The sequence below is a fragment of the Gossypium hirsutum genome, chromosome A07 (genome assembly GCF_007990345.1).
Source record: "Gossypium hirsutum isolate 1008001.06 chromosome A07, Gossypium_hirsutum_v2.1, whole genome shotgun sequence".
Classification (NCBI taxonomy): domain Eukaryota; kingdom Viridiplantae; phylum Streptophyta; class Magnoliopsida; order Malvales; family Malvaceae; genus Gossypium; species Gossypium hirsutum.
The window spans coordinates 18,521,457-18,534,562 of NC_053430.1; the positions used below are offsets into that span (position 1 = coordinate 18,521,457).

At 33.3% G+C, this 13,106-nt stretch overlaps 1 protein-coding gene across 2 annotated transcripts; it reads right to left on the reverse strand.

The window, feature by feature from the left end:
* Positions 1-3,141: 3,141 nt before the first annotated feature.
* LOC107960048 (uncharacterized) lies at positions 3,142-6,233 on the reverse strand. 2 transcript variants are annotated; one of them, XM_016896253.2, is made up of 3 exons: positions 6,010-6,233; positions 4,332-5,787; positions 3,142-3,790 (listed from the first exon to the last, which is right to left on the reverse strand). In XM_016896253.2, exons 2-3 carry the CDS (start codon positions 5,681-5,683, stop codon positions 3,538-3,540), a joined length of 1,605 nt encoding a protein of 534 aa, XP_016751742.1. In that variant the 5' UTR covers positions 5,684-5,787; positions 6,010-6,233; the 3' UTR covers positions 3,142-3,537. The 2 variants fall into 2 exon arrangements, with proteins under 2 accessions (XP_016751742.1, XP_016751743.1); XM_016896254.2 differs by having other exon boundaries at positions 5,897-6,187.
* Positions 6,234-13,106: the final 6,873 nt, after the last annotated feature.

Here is a 13,106-nt window from a genome sequence, read left to right on the forward strand (position 1 = left end):
AAAAATGCACGTAAGGAAAGGACAAAGTTCGTGATTATGGTGAGACATATGAAAAGTTGTCGAGACTTATCGAATGAATATAGGATTGGCCAGGGGAAGATCACTTAACAGCCATCTGACTGATGAGTTCGGGGAAAGAATCAAAGACCGTCAACCCTAGTTAAGAGAAAATTGGCTCAAGACACTCAGGGAGTAAAATGTGTTTAGTTTCTATTTTTATTGCCTCGACAAGTTGGGGCTAACTTGTTTAGTATAGTAAAGAAATTCACTGAGTTCTTTTGAGCTTACAAAAATTTGGCTTGTGTCTATAGGACGTAAAGAGTGATCAAGGACCTTGAGGAGAGACTAAGCTAGACCGTGTTAGATCAAGAATCATTGTCAGTAAAGGGTCGTGCACGTAGGAAGGGGCAGTAAAGGGTCATGTACATAGGAAGAGGGTACCTTTAGAGGCTTCGCCTCAAGGTCGAATATATTGTATTTAAATAATTTCCCTTGGATTCGAGGTTGAAGATAGTAAACTTTTGCTCTAAAATATAAAGTTTCTAATGTTAGAGATATTTTCAATAAAGTCTGTTTATAAATTATTAAGTTTCGAGTATGGTATTTAGTCCAAATTGGTCCATTTTTAACATTCTACACCTAGATTCAGGGATTGGGTCAGGTGAGGGTGTTACATGTATATGGACTTAAATATTATGATCTTACTATGTGAATTGCTAACTTACTGGTTATCTTGTAGAACTGTATAGGAATACAAGTAAGGATGCCAAGGATATGTCATGTCATGCCTTTATGTTTCATATACTTTAATTGTTATACTGATAAGATAAGATAAGTCTATTTCTTGTGAACTTACTAAGCATTTATAATGCTCACTTTGTTATGTTTTTGCTGTCTTGTAATGGTCTTTTGTAGAGCATGAAGATCAGATCATCTAAAAACTTACACTATCCAACTTTTATTTCAATAAACTTTTATTTCGGTAGTCTTTTAATCGTACTAGAACTCGGTTATGTGGCATGTATATAGGCAATTTATGCTTATGTGTACCTACTTTGAATGATGTTAATTTTGGACCTAAAATGAAGTATGACATGAATGGTCATATGATATGGATGAATGTGTGTACCTTGCTAATATGTTTAGCTATAATTAAAGCATATGAATGATTAAAATGAATTATATGTATGGGTGGAAATCATGAAACATAATGTTATGTTTAGATATTAAGTGTGGTGGATTGACATAAGATTTTGGCACTGATAAATTGGTATGATATGTATACATGTGCCTTGTATTTCAATGTATGTTTAGGAGTGAAGGAAATCAATGTGTTGTTGACTTAGTTATTGGCACGATGCATAATTAGTAGTATAGAATTGAATGAATATAGAATGTATGCATGTTACCAATGGTATGAAAGGTTCAAATGTGATTGTTTGATTAGTAGTCTTGAGGTATACTACTAAATTGAATACATGTCATGGAAATCAATGTGTTGTTGACTTAGTGATTGGCATGATGCATATTTAGTAGTATAGAATTGAATGAATATAGAATGTATGCATGTTACCAATGGTATGAAAGGTTCAAATGTGATTGTTTGATTAGTAGTGTGATTGTTTGATTAGTAGTCTGAGGTATATTACTAAATTGAATACATGGTTGGAATATGGCATTTTGAGAATGGTTTGAATGAGTTTTATGCAAGTCATTGGTGTGCCTAAACCACCATTTTAAAAGGGCTTTGGTTTGGGCATGAAATGTACCATAAAACTTGTGATTTTTGACCATTTGGGAAAAAGTATCGATACCAAGGATCAAAGCATCAATAGTTTACTAAATGAACAAAATGCCAATTTGTATCGATACCTATAAAGAGTATCCATACTTATTTGTCAAAGAACAATACTTTTTAAAGGTATTGATAAAATGATATTGTTTTCAAAATTCCAAATTTGGCAGAATGCCAAAACGATATCGACATCATTATTAAGTATTGATATTTATTTCCAAAGTTTTTAAAATTATATTTTGGTCCTTATTCATGCTCGAATATATTCTATTGTATCTACAAACTCGATTTAGTTCTAATTATATTCGGAAATACTAATGTGCATGTAATTGGAATTATTTGATGTTTTTATTTTTAAATTGAACTGAATGATATAATTTGTATGTGATTGTTCCGGTGATTATGGTATCATCTTGTAACTCGGGTTTGATGACCGGACCAGGTTAGAGGTGTTAAAGTAACCTTATCAATAAGAGTTATAGCTCGTGGAATAACAATAGTCTTTTTTGCAAACCTTAGATGATGTTTTTCCAATGCTCAATAAATCTTTAACATTGTCATCATGAGTTGCAATTTTATGTTTCACACGAGCATCAATCAAATGTTGATCTTCATTACTCAAATCAATCCTTCCTTACACAAATCTACCTTGTTGCGGTCTTCTTATTTCATTCATTCTTCTAACGAGTTTTGCAATTAAGTTGAACTTCTTCCAATTTCATATCATTTTATAACAATGAGGTCTACTATGTCCATCTTCCCCACAATAATAACCTACAATCTTTTTAAGGTTTTTATCCTGATTCATGATGAAAAGAAACATCCATAACTTTAGCTTTAACGAAAATTGAGGAAGCGGTAAGTTGTTTACTTTTATTGATGTAATCAAATCCTCTATGACCTAATTCAATTCTCCTTAAAACCAAAATTTCATCAAGCCTCCATCTATGCATCATCTAGCTCGCTGTTATCATCTTTTTCAGCCCTCGAGCTTAACAATCAGCACGAAGCCCACTACGGAATGAGTAAAAAAAGCTCCAATTTAAGCCCTAATTGAACTGCTTTAGTAATAGACTTTACAAATTACGCTGCCAAAACTACAAAAGATGTAGTCAGACAAAATGAATCAGGTTTTTTTTTTCTCTGCAAGTATTCCCTTCTACCTGTCATCCAATACAACTAGTTTCTCATATTATTTGTCAAATACTTCCTTCTTCATCGTAAAACGAACATATATTTAGTGGAAAGCATGCGAAACGTAAGGAGACGAGGAAAAGCAACTATAAAATGCACATGAAGATGCTAACACTATACATTTTAAAATTTATTAAATACAGACATTTAAATAAAAAAATTTAAAAATGGTTCTTATATTAACAAAATATAGTTAAAAGTACTAATTACAATTTGTCATGTGGTTTGGTGTCAAAACCCAAAAAAAAAAAAAACCCAATAATTTGAGCTGTGAACCCAAAGTCCCCCCCCATGAACAGTAGGTCCTGAGTGCCAGCCTTGCCTAGCTCTGGCATACGACACCGCACACTACTGATCCAAGTTTTCCCATTGTCGCCAACTTCCATGCATTTCACTTCCTCACGTGAAACCCTGCAATCCCCCAAGCATACCTCCACCACCGCCGCCGCCATTAAAACTTTAAATCATACCTTATTTAGCCTTTGTCCATATGATTTGCTTTGGTGGGTCATCTTCATTTCCCTTTATATACATAAAGAGGATAGATATTAAGATTCTTTTTGGGTAGTGTCTGGAGAGGTAAGAGGGAAACAAGTGTCGTCTCCACCAGTATTCCACAGGAAATGAGCATAGTATGCTGAGTAATAAGAGTTGGCAGGATCTGCTGATATGGCTCCCAACAAAGTTTCCTCAGCTGCCCACAAATCTTTCCTCACTCTCCATAAAAAGCTAGCGTATTTACTGTATGCTTCACCGTCCGCTGGTTCTACATCTATCGCTTTCTTGAAGTACTCCTCCGCTCTGTTTCCGCACAAATTTTTAAAAGAAAAAGGCGTACCATTAGCCAAAAACAGCTGTAATCACATCATCCCCAAGTAAAGTTCAAATCTTTTTCCAAGTCAAAAATCTAACGATTAGGTCATATTAGCATGCGGAGAAGGGAAAAAGGAAAAAGGTGATATTTTTTCTGAGTTCAGCACGTGACAAGTCACGTGCATAAAGGTAATAGATGAGGGGATATTTTCAGAGTTGCCATGGACGGGAAAGCTATGAAGCTGCATGCACCACACATTCCTCTTCTATCAAAGATTCAAGAAAAACCCACATCTTAAGTATGAGCAAAACGACAAGGTTGATAACATTTTTAAAGGATTCTTTATAAATTATTTCTGCGCAGTCAGAAATAATAGGACAATAAATAGATATTGTTGTAATTTGCAATTCCAACTTGTTCAGCTGAATCAGTTGAGTCGGTACTGCATTTTAGTTTTCCACCAAGAGCCAAAGAGAAAATTGAATACTAATACTATCAATTAAATGAAAGATGGCAAAGATTTCGTACCTGTCATAATCACGTACAACAAGGTAGAGAAACTGGGCATAATTGGCAAGGAGGAGAGGATTGTTAGGCTCTTGTGACAACTCTGTTTTATAAAGAAGCTCTGTTTTTAAGTAATCTTCATGATAGTCATCTGGTTCCATCTTTGCCATTACAGGTGAAATGAAACTCCTAATGGTTTCATTATCAATCGTTTCATCACTGAATAAAGCTTGCATCTTTGAAGCTTCATCAACGATAGTGCTCCAAAGGCTGAGCTCTTCTTCTCTAGTTACTCGTCCTGAAGTTGATGACGCTGTTTGCGATTCACCTGTTGTTCCTAGAGATGATAACTGGGAAGCACCATCGGGAACAATGGTTCTGAACTGCTCTGCTGCATTGAAGAGTCCATCTCCGTCGGTCCCACTGGCGATGGGCCTGGCTTTTCCACCGCCGCCATTGTTTCCGCCGATGGAAGTGGTTTTCCCGCTCGATGACGTTACTGAAAACGGCTTTATAGATGAAAAATCGAACTTTGGGTGCTTCTGATCTTTAACCACAGAAACATAAGAGGCAGATGGGGAACTGGGCGCTGCTACTGCAGCCAGAGCAGCGGTGCTTCCCATAGAATGAACCGAATAATTAGCTAACAGGACCATCACGTAAACCATCAAAGTGGGCGTATGAGAAAAGACCTGTTGGAACAACCAAACAAACGAAGCGTGCATCTCTTTTTGAACTCTAACAAGAACCCCTTGTAAATCTTCATAAAACAAAAGCTCTCGCATCTGCAAAGTGTAACTATGAAGCTCTCGGATTATAAAAACCATTGACGAAAAAGCCTTCTTCATTGAACAAAAAGCCGACTCCCCTGCGTCACGAAACCCTTCTTGCCATTGTAGTTTCCTCTTTATAATCCGAAGCGAAAGCGGAAGATCCACGCTGTTGGCTTTACGTTCTATGTTTGATGGGATTATTTCTTCTCCTCTTTCCAACCACGACGGCTTCAAAGATTCAGAATCTAAATCCTTCATGTTAACTTCGCTAATGGGTTTATCACTGTCGTCCGGTGACTGGAATTTGGGAGCCAATTCTTGAATCTTTTTTGAGAATTCTTCATCAGAGAAGTCATCGACTAAACTAGCACTGCAAGCTCTTTTTAAAGTTCTGGACCTTGGATAGAGAAACTCACGGCATCGGGAGCGTTGGAGAGTGGTGGAGTGAGCACCGAACAGAGCTGACCGGCGAACCGACTTCAAACAAAGAACAGAAGGTGAAGAGGTAGCTGAAACTAGAGCTTGAGAGGAAGATGGAGGTTGAGGAGGAATCGGCTTTGACCACTGTAAACGCGCTGTTGCTGCTACTTCCACTACCATTTGTTAAAGCTTTGGTACTTGAAAAGCTCGCTGGAAAGAAAAAAAAACTTTGCCTTTCAAACTGGTATCTCCACAATCAAAGCTTCAATCCTTTTACAAAAAACCTGAAAAACAAGAAAGTGTTGTCTTTCAATTCACTCCCCTTAGAATTTCAGTAAGAAAAATAAAAAAAAAATTGAAAAGAAAGCGAGAAACTGGGATCTATAAAAGCACATTTGCCACCATGAAAATCGGATCTCGAAACTCGAAGACCGATGATATTCTCCCCGACGAAAAAGAGATTAAAACTTTTTCTTCTAAAGAAAGAGCAGGTGATAGAAACGTACATGAGATTCGAACTTTTGAGTTCGTAAGTCGGACGATATTAACAAAAAAAGGTTTCCTTTTAAAGCTCCGGTAAGCCTCAATCCAAAGGTTTTTCAGAAGAAGCAGGAAGAGAGAGCTCTTTAGTCTTTAGCTTTTCCAAGCATGTGCAGTGTGCTAATGAAAAAACAGAGAAAAAAAGAAAGATTACATATTTTTGGGTTTTTTACCCAATATTATAAAAAAAATTATACACAAAAATGAGTTGTCAGTCAGATTAATTACGAAAATAATATACTTTTTGTAATCGTGCCTACTTGACAGGCACAACCCATTATTTTATTATTAATTTTTTTGTTTTAAATAATTATTATTATATTATTTTTAATATTTATATTAATATATAGGTAAACATACGGGTTTTACACGAATAAAAAATACCCGAAACGGGTCGAGCCTGTCAGATAGTCGTGCCTGACAGACAGGCACAACACCCTGCACATTTCCCTTTCTTTCTTTGCATTTTACAAAAAATTAGTCTTACATCACTTTTGGTCCCTCTACTAGGCCTAAAATTTCTAACAAAATTGTATTAAAATTTTTGTTAATTACTCTGATAAAATTTTTGACGTGTTTTTTTAAACAAAATATTAGTTTAACAAAATAATGATATGTTAAGTTGGAATACATTTTTGTTAGAAATTTTATTATTTAAAACTTATTACAGCTTAACATATCATTGTTTTGTTAAACTAATATTTTGTTTAAAAAACACGTCAAAAACTTTAACAAGAGTAATTAACAATATTAATTATTTGAAAAAAATTATAAAAAAATAGGACCAAATATTATTGTAGAAATTCAAGTATAAAGATTGAATTTTAATTTTAGGCCTAGTAGAGGGACCAAAAGTGATATAAGACCAATTTTTTTGTAAAATGCAAAGAAAGAAAAAGGAAATATGCAAGGTGTTGTGCCTGCCTGTCAGGCACGACTAGTCGTGCCTACCTGACAGGCTCGACCCATTTCGGGTATTTTTTATCCGTGTAAAACTCGCATGTTTATCTATATATTAATATAAATATTAAAAATAATATAATAATAATTCTTTAAAACAAAAAAAAATTAATAATAAAATAATGGGTTGTGCCTGTCAGGTAGGCACGACCCTAAAAAGTATACCATTTTCATAATTAATCTGGCTGACAACCCATTTTGGTGTATATTTTTTTTATAATATTGGGGTAAAAAACCCTATATTTTTCTTTTTTACATACGTAAAATTCAACAGTTCAAGCCAGTTAAAACACTGTACAAAGTCCAGATGTCTTAACTGAGCACAGCTTCTAACACCTCCGATTATTTTACTTATTTAGCGCTCAAATTTTATAAAAATTATTTTTATTTTTTTTAATTATTGAATTTTTATTATTATCAAATTATTTTAAAATAAATAAAAATTAATGTTTATTAATTTTATTGATATAGCATACATGAACGTTGCATCCATGTAATAATCCACATGTATACTATGATTTTTTTTAAAATTAATTATTTGTTGACGTGGATTGATCACACGTGATAATCCCTTGAATTTTATGTTTTCTATAATTGGATTGGTCAAACCGTCAATTTTCAATCCGATCAATTGATCTAGTTTTATTAACTAAATAATTTAAAAATTCATAAACATAAAAAATATTATTAAAATAGAAAAACTTTGTTCAACAAGTCCATACTAGGTTTCTTTTATATATTTCATGTCCGTTTTACGGTTTATGTTAGGGGTTCGTAGCTGCCCCTCCCAACAATGTCATCTCCAAGGTTCAAATCTAGGTCCTCTGATCTGTTGTAATTTGATATGACAAATTAGGCTTTCCCTGTATACTTAAAAAGCTTATTCTCAAGCAAAGTAGCATCTTTTTTTTGTAGCTATTCGTAATTTTCATATTTTAAGTTGATAAGTGTAAAAGTTTTGTTTTTACTCATTTTGAGACCCAATTTGGTCAATAGTGTCATTGGGGGCCCTGGCATATGGTTGAGTGATGTAGAGACATGTTGGAGGTTGAAAATGAGCGAAAACGGCACCAAAGGAGAGGGTACTGCGATATTTGATGTAACGCCTGTAACCCACATTCATTGCCGGAATAGGGTTTTGGAGCATTACCGACCAAACAGACAAAATTTCAAAACATGTCAAAATAATCATTCTAGGTGCCTAACCAATGTACCTCATTGGTACCTCAATTATATCATCAAATCATATCATCAAAGTATCATTCAATTCCAAATTATAAACATGTCAAATTCAATCTATTTTGCCTATTTCATGTTCATTTAAACATTAACTTAAACATGCCATAATATAACCTCAAACATAAATACGTATTTATATGTATATAACTAACAATATTAGCTTATAATCTTATTTACAATCAATCCACAAAATGATTAATATTTAGACACCCTAGGTACATGCCGACACAAAAGGATAAAACATCACCACGTTTGAGTTCGTGACCGTTGTTGGATGCTCAATCGACGATCAAATTAAGTACCTAACCTGCACACTAAATATAAAACCGTACGTAGAGTATAAACTCAGTGATATTTCTATAATCTGAATATAAAAAAAATATGAAATCACAAATATACAATCTAAATATTTCAATAACCATATCACATTTCATTTGTTTCACAATATCTCAATTCTCATATTTGTTATATAAATAGCTTTTCACAATATAATACACATATTATTTAAACAATAATTTTGTTCATTCCATATCCAATTCATGAATACACAATTCATGTGTCTCAATCCATATTTCAATTCACTGTCCCATTTTCATTTCACATACAATATCATCTAACATCAATCATAATGCAATTTCAATTAATTACCCTTATTAACACGACTCGGACTCGACCGGATATGTGAATCCAACCAAACACACCAGTTTGACTCCCAGTACCTCATCGGATAATTCGAAGTAATAATTTGATACCCAGTGTCTAATCAGCTAAACCGAAGTAAATTGGCACCCACTGCCTCATCGAATATATCCGAAGTAATAAATTGACACCCAGTGTCTCATCAACTAGAAGTCGAAGAAATCCTTGAACTCTTCCAATCTTATGGCATGTCATCTATATCCGACTCAGCCTGATACAGTTAATAGGGCTCCAATTCACTGTTCAAAAACAACCAATATTCATTTTAAATCAAATAATCAATATATATACCAATTCAATCAATATAAATTCAATAATTTCCTCACATAGTAAATCAATCCATTTCAATTGCAAAACACAATAATTCTCACCTCATCAACTAACCATAAACATCAAATCAAAATACAACAATTAATAATTGGATTCGGATTATAGAAATACAAACCAGAAATTCCGAGCTATTCCTCGTCAACTTTATCTTTTCCCTTTTTGGTCGAGGATTCTGACACAACGTTAGCTACGGAATTAAAACAATTAAAATTTATCAATACAATACAATTCAATTTCATATTGAATAGTTCAACTTTTTACTCAACATTTGTCTAAATGCCAATTTAGTCCCTAAATCGAGACTAATTTTATTTCTTCACAATTAATTCTATATTTTCATTCAATTTCCACTTTAAACTAGATTTAACTCTCTAATTTCTCTTGAATCCCTAAATTTTAAAATTTCACAAATTAGTTCCTAATACTCAAATTTTATACTTTATTCTACAATTCAATCCTTTTTCATTTATAACTTAAAATTCTATCAATTTAGTCTCTAATACTCAAATTATTCAACATAGACAACATTTAAAAACTCAATAATTTCTAAAATTTCGACATGGGTCGAGTAGTATTTAATACCAGGATTCTAAAAACATAAAAATTACAAGAAAATAGACTAAATTAATTAACCAGTTGAGCTTTGAACAATTGAAACCCTAGCTTTTCCCTCTTTCTTTCTCTTTTTCTTTTCTTTATTTCCTTCTCTATTTTCATTTCAATTTTTTTCTTTTTCTATTTCTTTTTCATCTTATTTGTTTTGTTTTATTATTATTTCATTTACTTATTATTATGATAATATTATATATATACTTAAATATTAAGTAAGTATAATTTATTAATAAATATATGTATATAAATTTTACACGTGTTCTCACCAACACCATCCACTTGTTGAAATAAGGATTAATTACTTCTTTAGTCCGTTTAGTTTCTTTAATCTAAAATTCAACTTTCATCCTTTATGAAATTTAGTCCTTATACCTAATTACTCTTAATTCATGCAAATTCACCTAACCAAAACCTAATTAACTACACAACTAGCTTCGTAAATATTTATTAAAAATATTTATGAGTCTGTTTTATAAAAACAGAGACCCGAAAATACACTTTCTGATACTTGTGACTATCAGATCGTTACAATTCTCCCCCTTAATAAATTTTGTCCCCGAAATTTACCTGAAAAGAGGTGGGGGTATTGAGATCTCATTGTCTCTTCTAGTTCCCAAGTCTTTTTCTGAACACTATGACTACGTCATACTACTCTCACTAAGGGAACTCGTTTATTACACAACTCTTTCACCTCACGTGCTAAAATCTCAACCAGTTCTTCTTCATATGAAAAATCAGGTTGAATTTTAATATTCTCAGTCGAAATAACATGAGATGGGTCCGATCGATATCTTCTGAGCATTGAAATGTGAAAAACATCATGAATTTTCTGTAATTCAGCAAGCAAAGCTAAACGATATGCAACTGGTCCCATTCTTTCCATGATATCATACGGTCTAATAAAATGAGGACTCAGTTTCCCTTTTCGGCCAAATCTCAAAATTTTCTTCCAATGCGAAACTTTAAGAAATACTTTATCGCCAACAGAATATTCAATATCTCAACGTTTCAAATCTGCATATGATTTCTGTCTATCAAAAATTGTCTTCAATCTATCTCGAATTTTCTTAACAATGTCTTCCGTTTCTGGATTAGTTCTGGTCTGATCATTTTTCTTTCACTTAGTTTCATGCAACAAATAGGTGATCGACATTTACGACCATATAAAGCTTCATATGGAGCCATTTGAATATTTGATTGAAAACTATTGTTGTATACAAATTCGGCCAAAGGTAAATAACGCTCCCAACCTAATTCAAAATTAATAACACAAGCATGAAGCATGTCTTTTAAAATTTGAATAACTCGCTCAGATTGCCCATCAGTCTATAGATAAAAAGTTGTGCTAAAATTAAGTCACATACCGAGAAATTCATACAACTGTTTCTAAAATCTTGAAGTAAACTGAGAATCTCGATAAAAAATTATAGACATAGGAACACCGTGTAATCTCACAATTTCTTGAATATAAACTTCAGCAAGTTTTTGAAGTGACCAATCAGTCCTAACTTCAATAAAATAAATTGCTTTCATAAGTCGATCAACAATCACCAAAACAACATTTTTCTTACTTGCCAATAATGGTAACCCCGTTACAAAATCCATCATGATACAATCTCATTTCCATTCAAGAATAGTAATAGGATGAAGTAATCCGGTAGGAACCTGATGTTCTGCCTTAACTCACTGACAAGTTAAACATTTAGCTACATATCCGACCACATCTCTTTCCATTTCTGGCCACTAATAAGATTCTCGCAGATCACGATACATTTTCGTTCCTTTAGGATGCAAAGCAAAAGAACCATTGTGAGCTTTGCGAAGTATCAACTCTTTCAATTCAGAAACATTTGGAACACAGATTCGACTATAAAATATCAAACAATCATAATCATCAATACTGAAATTTTCTAATGTACCATTCTGAACCATTTCTCTTTTCTTCACCAACTTGTCATCCTCTAATTGCGCTGACTTGATCCGATCAAACGTCACTGGTTTGATTTTTAATTCAACCAATAAGCTTCCATCGTCATTGATACTGAACTAAGCAAACATTGCTCGCAATTCAATCACTATTTTTTTACTCAACGCATCAACTACGACATTAGCTTTACCAGGGTGGTAATCAATAACACAATAAAAATCTTTCAAAAGCTCTATCCAATGACACTGTCTCAAATTCAACTCCTTTTGAGATAGAAGATATTTGAGACTCTTATGATCAGTATAAATATAACATTTTTCACCGTACAAGTAGTGTCTCCAGATATTTAGAGCAAAAACCATAGCAGCTAACTCTAAATCGTGTGTCGGGTAATTACGTTCATGCACTTTCAACTAACAAGACGCATAAGCAATCACTTTCCCGTCTTGCATCAAAACACAACCAAGACCGCTCAAGGAAGCATCACTATAAACAACAAAATCCTTTCCCAATTCTGGTAAAGTTAAAATCGGCGCTTCAGTCAACATCTGCTTCAATTTTTCAAAACTTTCTTGACATTGATCATCCCAGACGAATTGAACATTCTTATGCAATAGCTTTGTCATCGGCAAGGCTATCTTCAAAAATCCATTTACAAATCTTCAGTAATAACCAGCTAGTTTAAAGAAACTATGAATCTCTGACACGTTCCTCGATGCTTTCTACTGAACAATTACCTCTATCTTTTTCAGATCAACTCTAATTCCATCTGTTGAGATAACATGACCCAATAATACAACCTCTGATAACCAGAATTTACACTTACTAAGCTTCCCATATAACTGTTTCTCTCGTAACACTTGTAAAACAATTCTGAGGTGTTGTTCATGCTCGGAGTTGGATTTCGAATAGACCAAAATATCATCAATAAATACTACCACAAACTGATCTAAATACGGTTGAAAAATATGATTCATAAGATTCATAAATTTTGCTAGAGCATTTGTCAATCCAAAATGCATCACTAAAAATTCATAATGACCATACCTTGTACGAAATGCCATCTTCGGTACATCACTTTCTTTCACTTTCAACTGGTAGTAACCCGATCTCAAATCAATCTTTGAAAAGACAGAAACTCCTTTTAGTTGATCAAATAAATCATCAATACAGGGTAGAGGATATCGATTCTTAATCGTCAACTTATTTAATTGCCGATAATCAATATAAATCCGCATTGAACCATCTTTCTTTTTTACAAAAAAAACATTGGAGCTCCCCAATGCGATACACTAG

Coding starts and splice junctions, on each gene's coding strand:
- LOC107960048 (XM_016896253.2), bottom strand. CDS start 5,683: ATGGTAGTGGAAGTAGCAGCAACAGCGCGTTTACAGTGGTCAAAGCCG. Junction 3,791..4,331: donor GTTGTACGTGATTATGACAG/GTACGAAATCTT, acceptor GTGCGGAAACAG/AGCGGAGGAGTACTTCAAGA.